General features: G+C 37.7%; 1 protein-coding gene and 1 non-coding gene across 4 annotated transcripts in view; one reads left to right on the top strand and one right to left on the bottom strand.

Moving 5' to 3' along the window:
• Window positions 1-13725, bottom strand: part of LOC124087275 (cyclic AMP-dependent transcription factor ATF-7) — a 103360-nt gene that overhangs the window by 31533 nt on the left and 58102 nt on the right. For all 3 annotated transcript variants that reach the window (XM_046436093.2, XM_046436090.2, XM_046436092.2), the window contains exon 3: window positions 2349-2445. In XM_046436093.2, the coding sequence (XP_046292049.1) occupies window positions 2349-2445 (97 nt within the window). The remainder of the gene's footprint in view (window positions 1-2348; window positions 2446-13725) is intronic.
• Window positions 6287-6420, top strand: LOC124087505 (small nucleolar RNA SNORA38). Its single transcript, XR_006850095.1, has one exon. It is a non-coding gene; the product is annotated as a small nucleolar RNA SNORA38 (small nucleolar RNA).

The raw sequence follows: 13725 nt of genomic DNA on the forward strand, positions 1-13725 counted from the left end.
AAAAAATTTAAAGAAGTAGGATTTGAGCCAGGCCTTAGAGAATAATCTCCCATGTGCTCTTGCATTTGTCCAAGTTGTCTCTCAGCATTCAAAGCACTATTTACTCACCATATCTGGAGGCTAAGGAGAGTAGTGTAGGTAAAGGCCCAGAGAAAGGCAGAGTATGGTTACCATGATTATGGATGAGGAGAAGGTATGTCTAATTAAGATAATTACTTTTTTTAATATTTATTTTTTGTAGTTGTAGTTGGACACAATAACTTTATTTTATTTATTTATAGGTGGTGCTGAGAATCGAACCCAGGGACTTGAACGTGTGAGGCAAGTGCTCTACCTCTGAGCCATAACCCCAGCCCCAGATAATCATTTTGTAATAAATAAATTCTATAGAAAGTTGGGTGAATAACAGAGGGCTAAGTTATGGACAGCTGAAATCCCAGGTATAAACAGTTTTAACCCATTAAGTCCCATCTTTCCAATTCTGCAAATATTTCGAGTAAATTGAAACCAATGCATTAAGATAGGTTAGAAATCATAATCTAGAGCTTATATATCCTTTATTATTATTTTTTTTTGAAAAATAGTTTTAGTTATAGATGGACACAATGCCTTTATTTATTTATTTAGGTGGTGCTGAGAATCGAATCCAGTGCCGCATACATGCTAGGCAAGTGCTCTACCAGAGCCATAACCCCAGCCCCTATCCTTTATTATTAAGAATGAGAATACAGGTGGGTGTGGTGGTACATGCCTGTAATCCCAGCACCGAAAGAGGATTGAAAGTTCAAAGCCAGTCTCAGCAACTGAGTGAAGCACTGAGCAACTTAGCGAAACCCTGTCTCAAAAAGAAAAATAAAAAGGGCTGAGATATGGCTCAGTAGTTAAGCACTTCTGGGTTCAATTCCTAGTACCAAACAAACAAACAAACAAAAAAAGAAATGAGAACATATTGTTCATATAGGCAAGTAGGACAAAGGGCAACTATGGTATCTGGGACAATGAGACAAAAATGGGTTAACATAAAATAATGACAGATTTTGACCATAAGAGTAGAATTTAAGAAAGACTAACTTTTCAGTAGTATGGTAGATAGACTAGTCAAAGAGGCCAGCTAGGAGAGTTTAGAGGAATCTAAATATAATGAGGACAGTGGCAGGAAGAACAGGAATGCTATGATTTGGATTCCACTTAATGTTAATTCTGTCAGTATTCATGTTGTTTGTATTGTTCACTTGTATTTTTTTGTGCAAATAGTATATGTTTTTCATGTATATATGTCCTGCTTTAATTAAGTATGTTTTACCTACAGAGATAACATCCTATCCACTCTTCCCTAAGATCTTCAGGTTTTAAGAATTACTGATGACACTGTTTCTATTCGTATCCTTTTCTCAGGGATTATGAATCTACAAGCTCCTGGAAAAATACCTGGTGCACTCAGTAGATATTCAATAAATATTTGCTGAATTAATATGGAATATGGGATTTATAAGAGGTTCTGTCCTTCTCCATGTCTAGGATAGCATTTTGGCTAATAATACTTAAGAGAAATTGTGCTTTAATTGATTTATTAATTGATGTGATAATCTCCAACTAAATACACTATTGATTAAATATTAGCTTGGGTTAAATCAGAACCTTTCTTGGTATCCAAAGAATAAGTCCACTTTGGTTTTTGTATGTCTGTCTAGCTGCAAACGGTACAAAAGAACTACTGTAAGATTTGAGAGTGGTTACAAAGAGTGCTCCCTTGAGAATGTCGCATGGAAGCAAGACAACATCTAAAAAAACAACTGGTGAAAGGTTCCAGGTCACCCAAATTGGCTTGGAAAAGTCCCACTGACTAAATGTCTTGTTTGGGTTCTGGAAATGTGCCCTCAACAGTGTCTGGGTTCACAAGGGAAGTTGAATTTACGAACTGATAATCAGCCTGCTGGAAGAAAACTGACACCCAGTGGAAGAGAAACAGCCAGCCTAAGTGGGCTTTTTTGCCTTTTTTCTACCCCTTCACTGTGGGTAGGGGGAAATGTCAAAGCCATCTCTTGTCTGTAAATCTTCTAAAGGCTTAATAAACAGAAAGCAAGGAGAGAATAGATTGAAAAAAGCTAGGACAAAGCCTCAATACATTTATTCTCAAAAACCACAGAACACAATCTCATTATTAAAAACAGTGGAAAGCATAATAGAAATTTGGGAGCTTTTAGTGTTCCTTTTTCCTGATTAAATGCAGATCACATAAGGGATCTTGATTGGAGAAGGGGAGAACAGCTCCCAGTACATCTGGTCCCTGGTATTAATCTTAACTGTCTGGTGATAGCAAGGCTTGTGGCTTTTGGGGCAGCAAATACCTGCGATGATGACTGAGTCAGTTCGGGCTGGGCCAAATTTCAATGTCATCTCATGCTTGTGTTTATGAACTGCCAGGTGGTCCTCATTTGTAAATCTCTGAAATGAAACGGAAATAGAGATGTGAAACAAACAAACAAAAAACTCCACCAATTCAATGACCTTTTAAAATATCCTAAACCAACATGCTGCAAAGAGATTGGTCCCTAGAAAGAGAGAATGGAAGAGAGAAAATATTGGAAGTGATGGAAAAGGAGAAGAGATGGAGAAAAAAGGTGCCGGGAGGCAGGGAAGAGAGGAAAGGGAAAAGACCACAGCACCAACTGCTCTGTAATATCAGGTCCAAATGATAGAAATGGACAGATTGTTGGTGGAGTGGGGTCCAGGAGGAGGCTCCAAATGAAAAAAACCAGTAAGACAAACTTGCAGTGAACAAGGGGAAAACAATTTTTATTAATAATAATAAAGAGAGAAGAAGGGAAAGGCTGGGCACTTGGTCATCACAAAAATAGGACATTTCAGAACAAAGCTCTCCATGGTGGAGCTGAGTTGGACTATTTTATGAGGGGACTAACAGGGAGATAAATTATGCAGGATTAGGAGAATCATTTAACTTCCTGGCCCCCACAGTGCTGCAGCAGGCGCCTGCATGGCTATTTGGCTCAGGGTTTTAATGAGCCAGGACGGAGCTATAGAGGACAGAGGCCCAATGGCCAGCAATAATGGCATACACAGCCCCATTGGCCAAATGTTGTCTCCCCTCATGGGGCAGCCTGCCTGGGCTCCATCAGCCATAAAGGGGCTGGTACAATGCTGCTAGCTGTATAATGGAAGAATAAAAATGTAAGGGAAAAAAAATTAAGGGTAGGGAGGAGCCTGTAGGCAGGATGAGGGAAGAGAAAAGGAGAAGGCACAGAGATTTTATTTGTTCAGGGGCGTGGATGAAAGAACAATGAAGAGGTGCAACAAAGTCCACCCCAGTTTATGACTAGGTAAGACAGGGTTACTGGACAATAATTTATACTTCTACCTCTTTAAAAGGAGGAGGTGAAAGGAACAGATGAACAGCAGTAATTCAAAAGAACAGTACTCTCAAACGTCCCTTTGTGGCTACTGGTCATGTTCCTTCATTAAAACATGCCTACAACACAGTAACTGCCGGGATGCTGCAGCTTTCCACAGCTTCTTCAACAGGGAGGCTCTGAAACATGATTCTATTTGTCTTTTTGTTTCTAAAAATAGTGATTGATGGCTTAATCCACCTTTCTCTTTCATATATATATAGATATAGAGATATAGACCCCCCACAAAACACCACACTTTCAACCCTCCTTTCCACAACTCATCTGCAAAACAAATACACAGGAGTTGGTCCCATTCTAGTTCCCACCCCCATCCAGAAAACAACACTAAACTGTTTCAGCTCCTTTATTTTACCCCAAAGTAGCTTTTTTCCAAATTCACTTCTAAAGCCAGGTTAAGATCCACATTCTTTCCAAGCAAGGCAGATGTGGCCTAAAGGGCACAGGGAATTTTCAATTAAAAGTGAAGATCCAAGAAGTCAGTCAAAAGAAAACTACCTTAGTGGTTTCTAATGGATCTAAGACAAAAATGAACAAAATATAGGAAAATTTCATCAAGAACTATAGTTTTCTCTATTATTGGTAAACCCCATACACGAACTTTTTCAGTTACAGATTTTCCCTAAGGGATGGTAGGAGTGGAAGGATAGGTGACAGTCTGTTAACCAGGGATATATATGTAGGTTAAACAAGTTACTATACAGGGTCTGTGATTGCTTTGTATTTGATAAAAGGAAATAAGCAGAATTGTCTACAAGGGGAGAAAAACAACAACATAAAAAAAACCCATCAAAAACATCCTTTTAAGGGGAGACAAAAGGTAGTGGATTAAACAGACTTGTTGATACTGGTAATTTCAGGAATCTTTTTCAAAAATATGTTTATAGGCACTTCAAGGAAATTTCATGCAGGTAGTTTGAAAAACTTTGAACAATGTTCTCGAACCTGAAAGAATTGACTTTAAAAAGAATTTTCTTTTGTAGTTGTAGATGGACAGAATGCCTTTGTTTTTATTTTTTTAAATGTGGTGCTAAGAATTGAACCCAGTGCGTCACACATAGTAGGCAAGCGCTCTGCCACTGAGCTAGCCAAAGAATTGACTTTTAAGCAAGAAATCCTCCTCTACTATCAGAAATCTAGTTTGCTTTAAAATAAGCTGATAGTAAGATTTTAAATCTCTATCAGGTTTGGGTCTAGTTAAGATTGTTCAGTATTTTATTATTTGAAACTGTTGATTGAGTCCAGGGTCTTAAGCACGGTAGCCAATCACTCTACCACTGAGCTATATCCCCAGACCCTTATCAATATTTTAAAAGGCAGTTCCTCCCTTTGGCTACAACTGTCTGCATTGGCCTGACATGTTTCATTTGTCTAGTTCTTGTTCCTCTTTGCTCCTTACCCCTGTTCTCCAAACCCCTTTCAAGTCACCCATGAGCTATTTATTTTTTCCAAATCAAAAGCTGGGCCTGAAGAGAAATGTAGGTGGCAGAAGGGATTTACCACCTACTAGCATCTCAGAGGGTTTGATGAATCCAAAACTCTAGTTGAACTAAACTCTAGCTGAAATTTAGCATTTCTAATTCATAATAGAAATTCCACATTTTTATAGCACCTTGTAGTTATTACAAGATACTGCAAAATATTCTTTTTTCCTCTGGGGATTGTTTCTAGGCCTTTGCATGATTAGCACACACTCCATTACTGAGCCTCACCCCATCATGCCTGAAAATATTCTGGGTTTTTGTATTTTTGTTTTGCAGTACTGGGATTAAATCTAGGGTGCTCTACCACTGAGTCACATCTCTAGACCTATTTGTTTTCAAACAGGGTCTCATTAAGTTGCCAAAGCTGGACTTAAATTTGTAATCCTCCTGCCTCAGCCTAGGGAGTCACTGGAATTATAGGCCTGTACCACCATACCCAGGGAAAATAATCTTTATACTCATCACTATTTTGAAGTTATAGTAGCTACCATACCCACCACTAGAGCTTATTTAATGCACTAATTAAAAAGCACATATATTATTATATATTTTTTCATACATTTGATAACTTTAAAATTCCACAGAATTCCATATAATTTCCTTTAAAATCCTATGTATTTTATGAATTTAAAAGCATTACTTTAGGAAATGGTTCACTGGCTTCACCAAACTGCTAAAGGAGGTCCATGACACCACTACTACTAATAACAATGATCTCCAAGTAAACAATGTAGTATACTTCAGAGGAGGAGGAATCAAAAGGGCATATTTTTAAGAAGCAGGGCACTATCCTAGTCTTGGCCCCAGTCATCTGTCCCTCCTATTTATAATGTAATTCTTGTAATCTTGAGTAGGAGGGGGAGAATGAAAGCTTACTGAAGCTTTGGTCAAAGTGAAGGCCAAGAGGAGCATGCCGGAGCATGCCTGTAATCCCAGTGGCTCGGGTGGCTGAGGCAGGAGGATTGCAAGTTCAAAGCCAGCCACAGCAACTTAATGAGGCCCTGGGCAATTTAACAAGATCCTATCTGTAAATAAAACATAAAAAAGGGCTGGGGATGTGGCTCAGTTGTTGAGCATCCCTATGTTCAATCTCTGGTACCCAAAAAAAGCCAACATTATTGTTGGCTATTGTTTTGAATATTCCTTACATTTTTCTGTTTATTAGAAGTTAATGTCTTTTTTTTTTTTTAAGTGATTTTTTTTTTTTTTTAGAGAGAGGAGAGAGAGAGAGAGAGAATTTTTTTTAATATTTATTTCTTTTAGTTCTCGGCGGACACAACATCTTTGTTGGTATGTGGTGCTGAGGATCGAACCCGGGCCGCACGCATGCCAGGCGAGCCCAGAAGTTAATGTCTTAAGAATTCTCTAGAACCTTCGTCTTACAAAGGCATTTCTTTGGTTCTCTGTCTTTGGACATGTAAGCATTGGAGGAAAAGAAATTTTGTGGATTTGGAGAAGTCTGAGGCCAGCTTGTTCACTGTAGGCTCAGGATCAATCATCCCACATAGAAGAGGAGGAAAAAAAAAAAGAATTCTCTAGATCAGGGGCTGGGAGTATAGCTGAGTGGTAAAGCACTTGCCTAGCATGTATAAGGCTCTGGGTTCAATCTCCAGCACTGGGAAAAAAAAAAAAAATCTTCTCTAGATCAGCACACCCTCCCACTACTCACGGTGATAGGGATTGAACACAGGGCCTTGTGCATGCTAGAAAATCAGTCTCAAATTTCATGCTTTGGGAATGATCCCTCTAAAAGCAATTTCTGAATTAAAATAGCCAAAATTATTAATTGATAAAAATTTTGAACTTAGTAAAATACAGAATATTCTTTTTTTTTTTTTTTTTTTTTTTTTTAATATTTATTTATTTTTTTAGTTCTCGGCGGACACAACATCTTTGTTTGTATGTGGTGCTGAGGATCGAACCCGGGCCGCACGCATGACAGGCGAGCGCGCTACCGCTTGAGCCACATCCCCAGCCCCCAGAATATTCTCTTGAATCAAAGAGGTAGAAGGGCCAGGTGTGGTGGTACATGCCTATATTCTCATCTACTCAGGAGGCTGAGGCAGGAGGATTGCAAGTTTGAGGTTGGCCTAGGCAATTTTGAGACCTTGTGTCAAAAAAGAAACTAAAAAAATACCAGGAGGGTAGATCAGTAGTAGAGTGTTCCTGGAAAATTACTACCTATCGGGTGTGGTGGTATACACTTGAAATCCCAGCAACTAAGGAGACTGAGTCAGGAGAATATCAAATTTGAGACCAGCTTCAGCAACTTAGTGAGAGGCCCTAAGCAATTTAGCAAGACCCTGACTCAAAATAAAAATAATAGGAGCTGGGGTTGTGGCTCAGTGATAGAGCTTGCCTAGCATGTGTGAGGCACTGGTTTCGATTCTCAGCATCGCATATAAATAAATGAACAAAATAAAGGTCCATCAATATCTAAAAAAAATTAACAAAAAATAAGATAAAAAGTAAGAAGGGCTGGGTATATATCTCAGTGATAAAGCGTCTCTAGATTCAATCCTCAGTAAACAATAACAACAACAAATTACTGACCATCTAATAATCTAGCTCCCCCATGTTAATACCCTTAATGGCTCTTCCTTTTTTCTCTGATTTTATCTATAACTATGGTTGTGTCAAACAGCTACTCAGGGAATACTGATACGGTTGTAGGACACATGATCATAATATTCAATAAATGTGAATGTTAACCATCTCCAAGGCAACAGAGGGCTGATGTTATTCAAAATGGGGGCTGAAGAATCTGAATCACTTTGGAAGCAGAAGACAGTTTATATATCTTGGAAAATAATTTATATGGTAACAAACTTGGAGTCTTATTTACTGAAGTAAGTGAAATCAGGACAGTTTCCTGGCATAAAAGAGGAGAGAAAAAGTATTATGTGCTATGTTGCACCCCATCCAGAAACCAAAATCATTTAGGTATGCACTATCCAATATGGTAGCCACTAGCCACACATGGCTATTGAGCACTTTAATGTAGGCTAATCTGAATTGAGATGCACTATTACTCAAACCATACACTGGATTTTGAAGACAATATCAGAAATAAAAAAATAAAACATTTCAATTTTTATGTTGATTACATGTTGGAATGATATTATTTTACAAATATTGGGTTAAATATTAATTAAATTAATTAATTATTAATTAAATTAATTTCACTTCTTTATTTTTATTTTTAAATGTGGCTACTAGAAAACTCAAAATTATATATGTGGCTCATATTTGTGGTTCACTTCATATTTCCTTTGGATAGCTCTGATCTAGACAATATATTCTAAGATTGCTTGTAGTCCCAGTTACTGGGGAGAGGTTGAGGCAGGAGGATTACTTGAGTCCAGGAGTTTGAGATCAGCTGGAATAAAACTCAGATCCCTGTCTTAAAAAAGGGGTAGGGGGGATTTTAATCACATGTCAATCTTGAATCTTCTCTCTCAAGCCCACTTTCTCTAAATGCAGTTTATATTATATGGCAGTGGTTCTCAATAAGGAGCAACTCTGCTCCTTAGGAAAATATATGGCAATGTTTGGAAACATTTTTGCTTGTCACAAATGGATGCTACCTGGCCTCTAGAGGGTAGAGGTCTAGAATGCTATAGATACTGTATAATGCACAGGATAACCTCTGTTGTGGTTTAGATATGTGGTGCCCCCCAAAAGCTCTTATGTGAGATAATGCAAGGAAGCTTAGAGATGATTGAGTTAGAACAGCCTTAACATAATCAGTGTATTAATCCCCTAATAAGGATTAACTGGATAGTAACTGTAGGTAGAAAGGGTGGGGCCAACGGAGGTGTGTCACTGGGGGCATGCCTTTGGGGTTTATGTTTTGTCTGTGGTCAGGGGAGCAGTTTCTCTCTCCTTCTGCTTCCTGGTACCATATTCCTGTTTTCTTCCACTACACTCTTCCACCATGATGTCCTGTCTTACTCAGGCACTAAGGAATGGAATTAGCCATCTCTGGACTGAGACCTCAGAAACTATGAGTGCCAAACAAATTTTTCCTCCTCTAAAACTGTTCTTCTTAGGTCTTTTGGTCACAACAGTGAAAAAACTGACTAAAGCAGTCTCCAACATAAAGAATTATTTAACTCAAAATCTCTCTTTTGTCTTTATTGAGAAACCCTTCTACAAAGTAACTGAAAAAGACAGAAAAAAAATTTAAAAGCTGTTTTTAGTTTTCTTTGCCAAACTGCCAACACATGTTTTTGGACCTGAAACTTGGAAGGAAAAAAAAAAAACCACCACAGGCAGAAGAAAACTCCCAAACTCATTTTATAAAATGGCAGATGTCCTAAAGATCTGCAAATATTTAAGGCAGAAAAATTAGGAAGATGGAAACAGAAAGCACTGTAATTGGGATATAGATTAAATAGAATTCTCAAGTACTGTCTTGTTAGTAACTAAGAGATAATACAGAAGAAGCTAATCAAAGTAGTTTTGCCTACTTTTGATTTTCATTCCTTGATGGAAGGAAAGAAAAAAAAAACAGCAGAAGGAAAATTTTTTTGTTAGCTTAAGAAATGTCAACTGGGGGCTGGGGATGTGGCTCAAGTGGTAGCGCGCTCGCCTGGCATGTGTGCGGCCCGGGTTCGATCCTCAGCACCACATACAAACAAAGATGTTGTGTCTGCCGAAAATAAATATTAAAAAAAATTCTCTCTCTCTCTCTCTCTTTAAAAAAAAAAAGAAAAGTAGCACACGCCTGTAATCCCAGCAGCTTGGGAGGCTAAGATAGGAGGATAGCAAGTTCAAGGCCAGCCTCAGCAATTTAGCAAGGCAGTAAGCAACTTAGCAAAACTATGCCTCAAAATAAATAAATAAATAAATAAATGAATAGGGCTGGGGATGTGTCTTGGTGGTTAAGTACCCCTGGGTTCAATCCCTGTTTACCAAGAAAAAATAAAATAAAAAGAAATGCGAAGAAGCATAAAACAGAATGTCAGTACTATGAGGAAATCAATCAGAAAACTGGTATTAGTTGCAGAATGGATAGGGAAAGTATAGTTTCTTATTAACAATTAATTTTCCATGAGACTTCTTTGTAAAAACCTTTTGCACTTCTAGTTGTTTTCCCTTCACCTACATTTTTGTAATAGGAGAATATAGAATGAAACCTCCTAGCAAACTGACTAAATGAACAGAGGTAAATGAAAAGAGTTAGAGGAATGACCTGAAGAACTATAAATCAGGAATAAATCTCAGTGAAGTCTTATTTTACATTTTTAAATGCAGGTACAGGGCTGGGGCTGTAGCTCAGTGGTAGAGCACTTGCCTTGCATGTCTGAGGCACTGGGTTCCATCCTCAGTACCACATACAATAAAGGCATGCTGTCCATCAACAACTACAAAGTTTTTTTTTTTTTTTTTTTTTTTAATGCAGATATAACATAGAAAATGCACAAATCTTAAGTATATGTCTCAATAAATTTGTATGTAAGTAATTGCCACCCACAACAGATATGAAACATTTCAGGCATCCCAGAACTTTGAACTGAGGGCATCATGCATGAGTACTCTCCCACAGAGCTATACCCCCAGCCCTTTTTTATTTTATTTTGGGATGGATTTCACTAAGTTGCCCAGGCTGATCTTAAATTTGAGATACTCCTACCTCAGTATCCCAAGTAGGTGAGATTCCAGGCATGAGCCACTATGTACAGACTCTTACACTTTTAAATGAAATAATTATATAAAATTGTACAGTACCTGGCATGCATCATATAGTCAACTTTGTCTTTCCTTTTTGAAATCTCAAGATAGACAGGTATTGTACTAAAAAAGTAATTATTCTTTGAAGAATAATTCTAAATAAGTCAATGTTTAGAAATAGTTCTTTTCGGGGCTGGGGATGTGGCTCAAGCGGTAGTGCGCTCGCCTGGAATGCGTGTGGCCCGGGTTCGATCCTCAGCACCACATACCAACAAAGATGTTGTGTCTGTCGAGAACTAACTAACTAAATAAATAGATATTAAAAAAAATATATATATATATAAAAAAAAAAAGAAATAGTTCTTTTCATTTAGCCTACTCTCTTGAAGTATTTTTAAATAGCAGCACTGAACAGAATTAAAAAGACGTCTCAGAGCAAATGAGAGCTCAGGTCAAACTAAAGCTAAATTTTGCCTTTTGACTCTGAGCCAGGTATAAACATATGGGCATTAGGAATGTAACAGTTTTAAGCTAAATCCTTGGTAAAGCATTGTGACCAGTGAAATTTTTGTGCAATATGCACTCAACTCCTAGCCAGGTTCATTCCTGAAATGTTGTTTTTGGCTACAACAGTTCCAGTTTCTGTGTGGATTTGCCTCACATTTAGAACTGTTTTTACATCCTGACCTATGATGAATTCAGGTCCCTTTCCTTATTTTAGAAGAGGAGACTGAGGGAAGGAGCTATTCAGAACTCTTTAGTTTTTAGGAAATGAGCTCTGATTGCCTAAACTATCCAGGAAAAATACAAGGAATGAAGTTTACATTTGTGACAGTCTGAAAAGTCATTTATGCTGAAACCTAATTATCCTTTCTCCAAAATTTTTAGGTTTGGCAGAGCTTCATAGACAGCTTTCTTTTTTATTATGGTATCTACAACTAGTGTGTGTGTGTGTGTGTGTATTTGTTTTTTTTTTTTTTGGTAGCAGGGATTAAACTCAGAGGCACTGGATCACTGAGCCATATCCCCAGATATTTTGTGTTTTATTTAGAGACAGGGTCTCACTCACTGAGTTGCTTAACATTTCTTTTTTGATGAGGCTGGCTTTGAACTTGCAATCCTCTGCCTCAGCCTCTGGAGCCATGGGGATTACAGGCGCACGCCACCATACCTGGCTTACCTGAGCATATCTTTTTTTTTTTTTTTTTTTTATTGAAACTATTTTTCTTATTTAAGGTTTTTTCAGATCCTGAATTTCTTCTAAATCTACAACAAAACAATCATAGGATTGGAAACATTGGTTCTGAGACAGACCCACTTGGTAATGAGAAAGTCCAATTCCAACTGGGGAAATTTACCTGAGTCCTAGCCTTTTCAGTTTAACATTACACCTGCCACTTAGAAAAATAAATCCAAGTACCCATCTGGGTTGAAGGAAAAGAGTTATTTATGACTCTATAAAAAATGGAGGGCTGGGATTGTGGTTCAGCAGTAGAGTGCTTGCCTAGTACATGTGAGGCTCTGGACTCAATCCTTGGCACCACCTAAAAATAAACAAATAAAATAAATGTATGTGTCCAACTAAAAAATAAATGTTTTTAAAAAAGTAAAAATTAAAAAATTAAAAATGGAATTATGTAATGTAAAATTCCAAAAAGTCAAATGATGCTATATAAGACATTTTTGTTTCTTTTTCTTAGGAAAAAGGAGTTATATGGAAACTTCTCATTGTTTTTCTTCTACTCATCTATGTCCAAAGTTGAAGGCAGGTAGGTCATACTATAGGGTGCATCACACCTTCTTTACTAAAAAACTACTTGTGCTACTTTTCTTCCAGATTTGGCCACATGGAAAACTAACTCTACTGTGCTATGTGACTCCACAAAACAGGATGAATAAAACTGTAATACAGCAGCCTCTCATCTTAGGAAGGTGAACAGGGTTCCATCATGGACTCAAACTGGGTTGTTCGCTTTTATCATTCTTTCAACTAAATGTAAGCATGCACTCACAGGGTTAGCTGCTACACAATCTGGTCCTTCTGTAGAAGAATGACAAAATTTAAAAACAGCAATGTTCCAAGGCTTGAAAAAGTCAACAACAGCTTCTGTCTCCAAGAGAAAAATCCTTCCTTCATCCAAAAATGTGGATTTACACAAGTAAAATTATGTATTTGTACAGAATCTCTTTAGTGTATCAGATATGAAATCAATCTTGATATCTTGTCTTTATGCTTCTTTATCACATCAAAGAGTTAACTGCAAAACTGGACTTTCATATCTGTCCAGTAAAAATCTATGTCATCTATGTCACAAGATGAACCAGGATTTAGAGATATATGTAACTTTTTAACATCTCTTTCTTTTCAAATTATAACAAATATTTGGAATTTATTGCTGCAGTCTCAAATGTGCTTATCATAATAGTGGCCAAAACTGGAAGACATTTTTAAAAAAACCCTGAAGTCATCCATACTTGCCATTTATTAGTCTTCTTGTTTGGAGCAAAAGGCTAAGAATTCACAAATACCACAACCTAAGCACCTGTTTCAAATTAAACATCAACCTTCAACTTGCAAAATAATTAAGCAAATTGCAGAAGACTCATCAGTTGCTTTTTTTCTTCCTGGAGAAGTCAGCAGGATAATTGTACCCTAAGGGCTTCTTTCTGTGTTGAATCTGAAAGGTGGAACAAAAGAAAAGCAGTCTTCTCCATTCCAAACCACAGAAGTAATGTGTAGAAAGGTACCCATATTTCAGTAGGGAAAGTGGCTGGATAAAGAAGCAGGACTACCTGCTCTAGAAGAGAACACAGAAATACCTGCCACATCCTGAGTTCAGAATTTTGTTTTGAGATGAAAATAAAAGCACCTAAATGTCAGGAAAGTGTTCATCCTGTGTGACAAGGATTCTCCCAGGGTCCATCAGACCCAATTGACTTCCCAGGGGCCTGCCTGCCCCCAGCCCAGAGACCAGATGGCTGAGGCACTCCTCACTCTTGCCATCTTTGCTTCTTCCACCTGAGCATATTTCAATGAAAGAAAATAGTAAGAAAAAGCCACAGAAAACTTGAGAAACCATGGGCAGCAAGCTCTAGAATATAGTAATATCAGTGTTGAGCAGGTAGTGAAAAGCCTA

The sequence above is a fragment of the Marmota monax genome, unplaced genomic scaffold (genome assembly GCF_021218885.2).
Source record: "Marmota monax isolate L192 unplaced genomic scaffold, Marmota_monax_Labrador192_F-V1.1 WCK01_AAM20220418_F8-fsc00012, whole genome shotgun sequence".
NCBI classification, from domain to species: Eukaryota; Metazoa; Chordata; class Mammalia; order Rodentia; family Sciuridae; genus Marmota; species Marmota monax.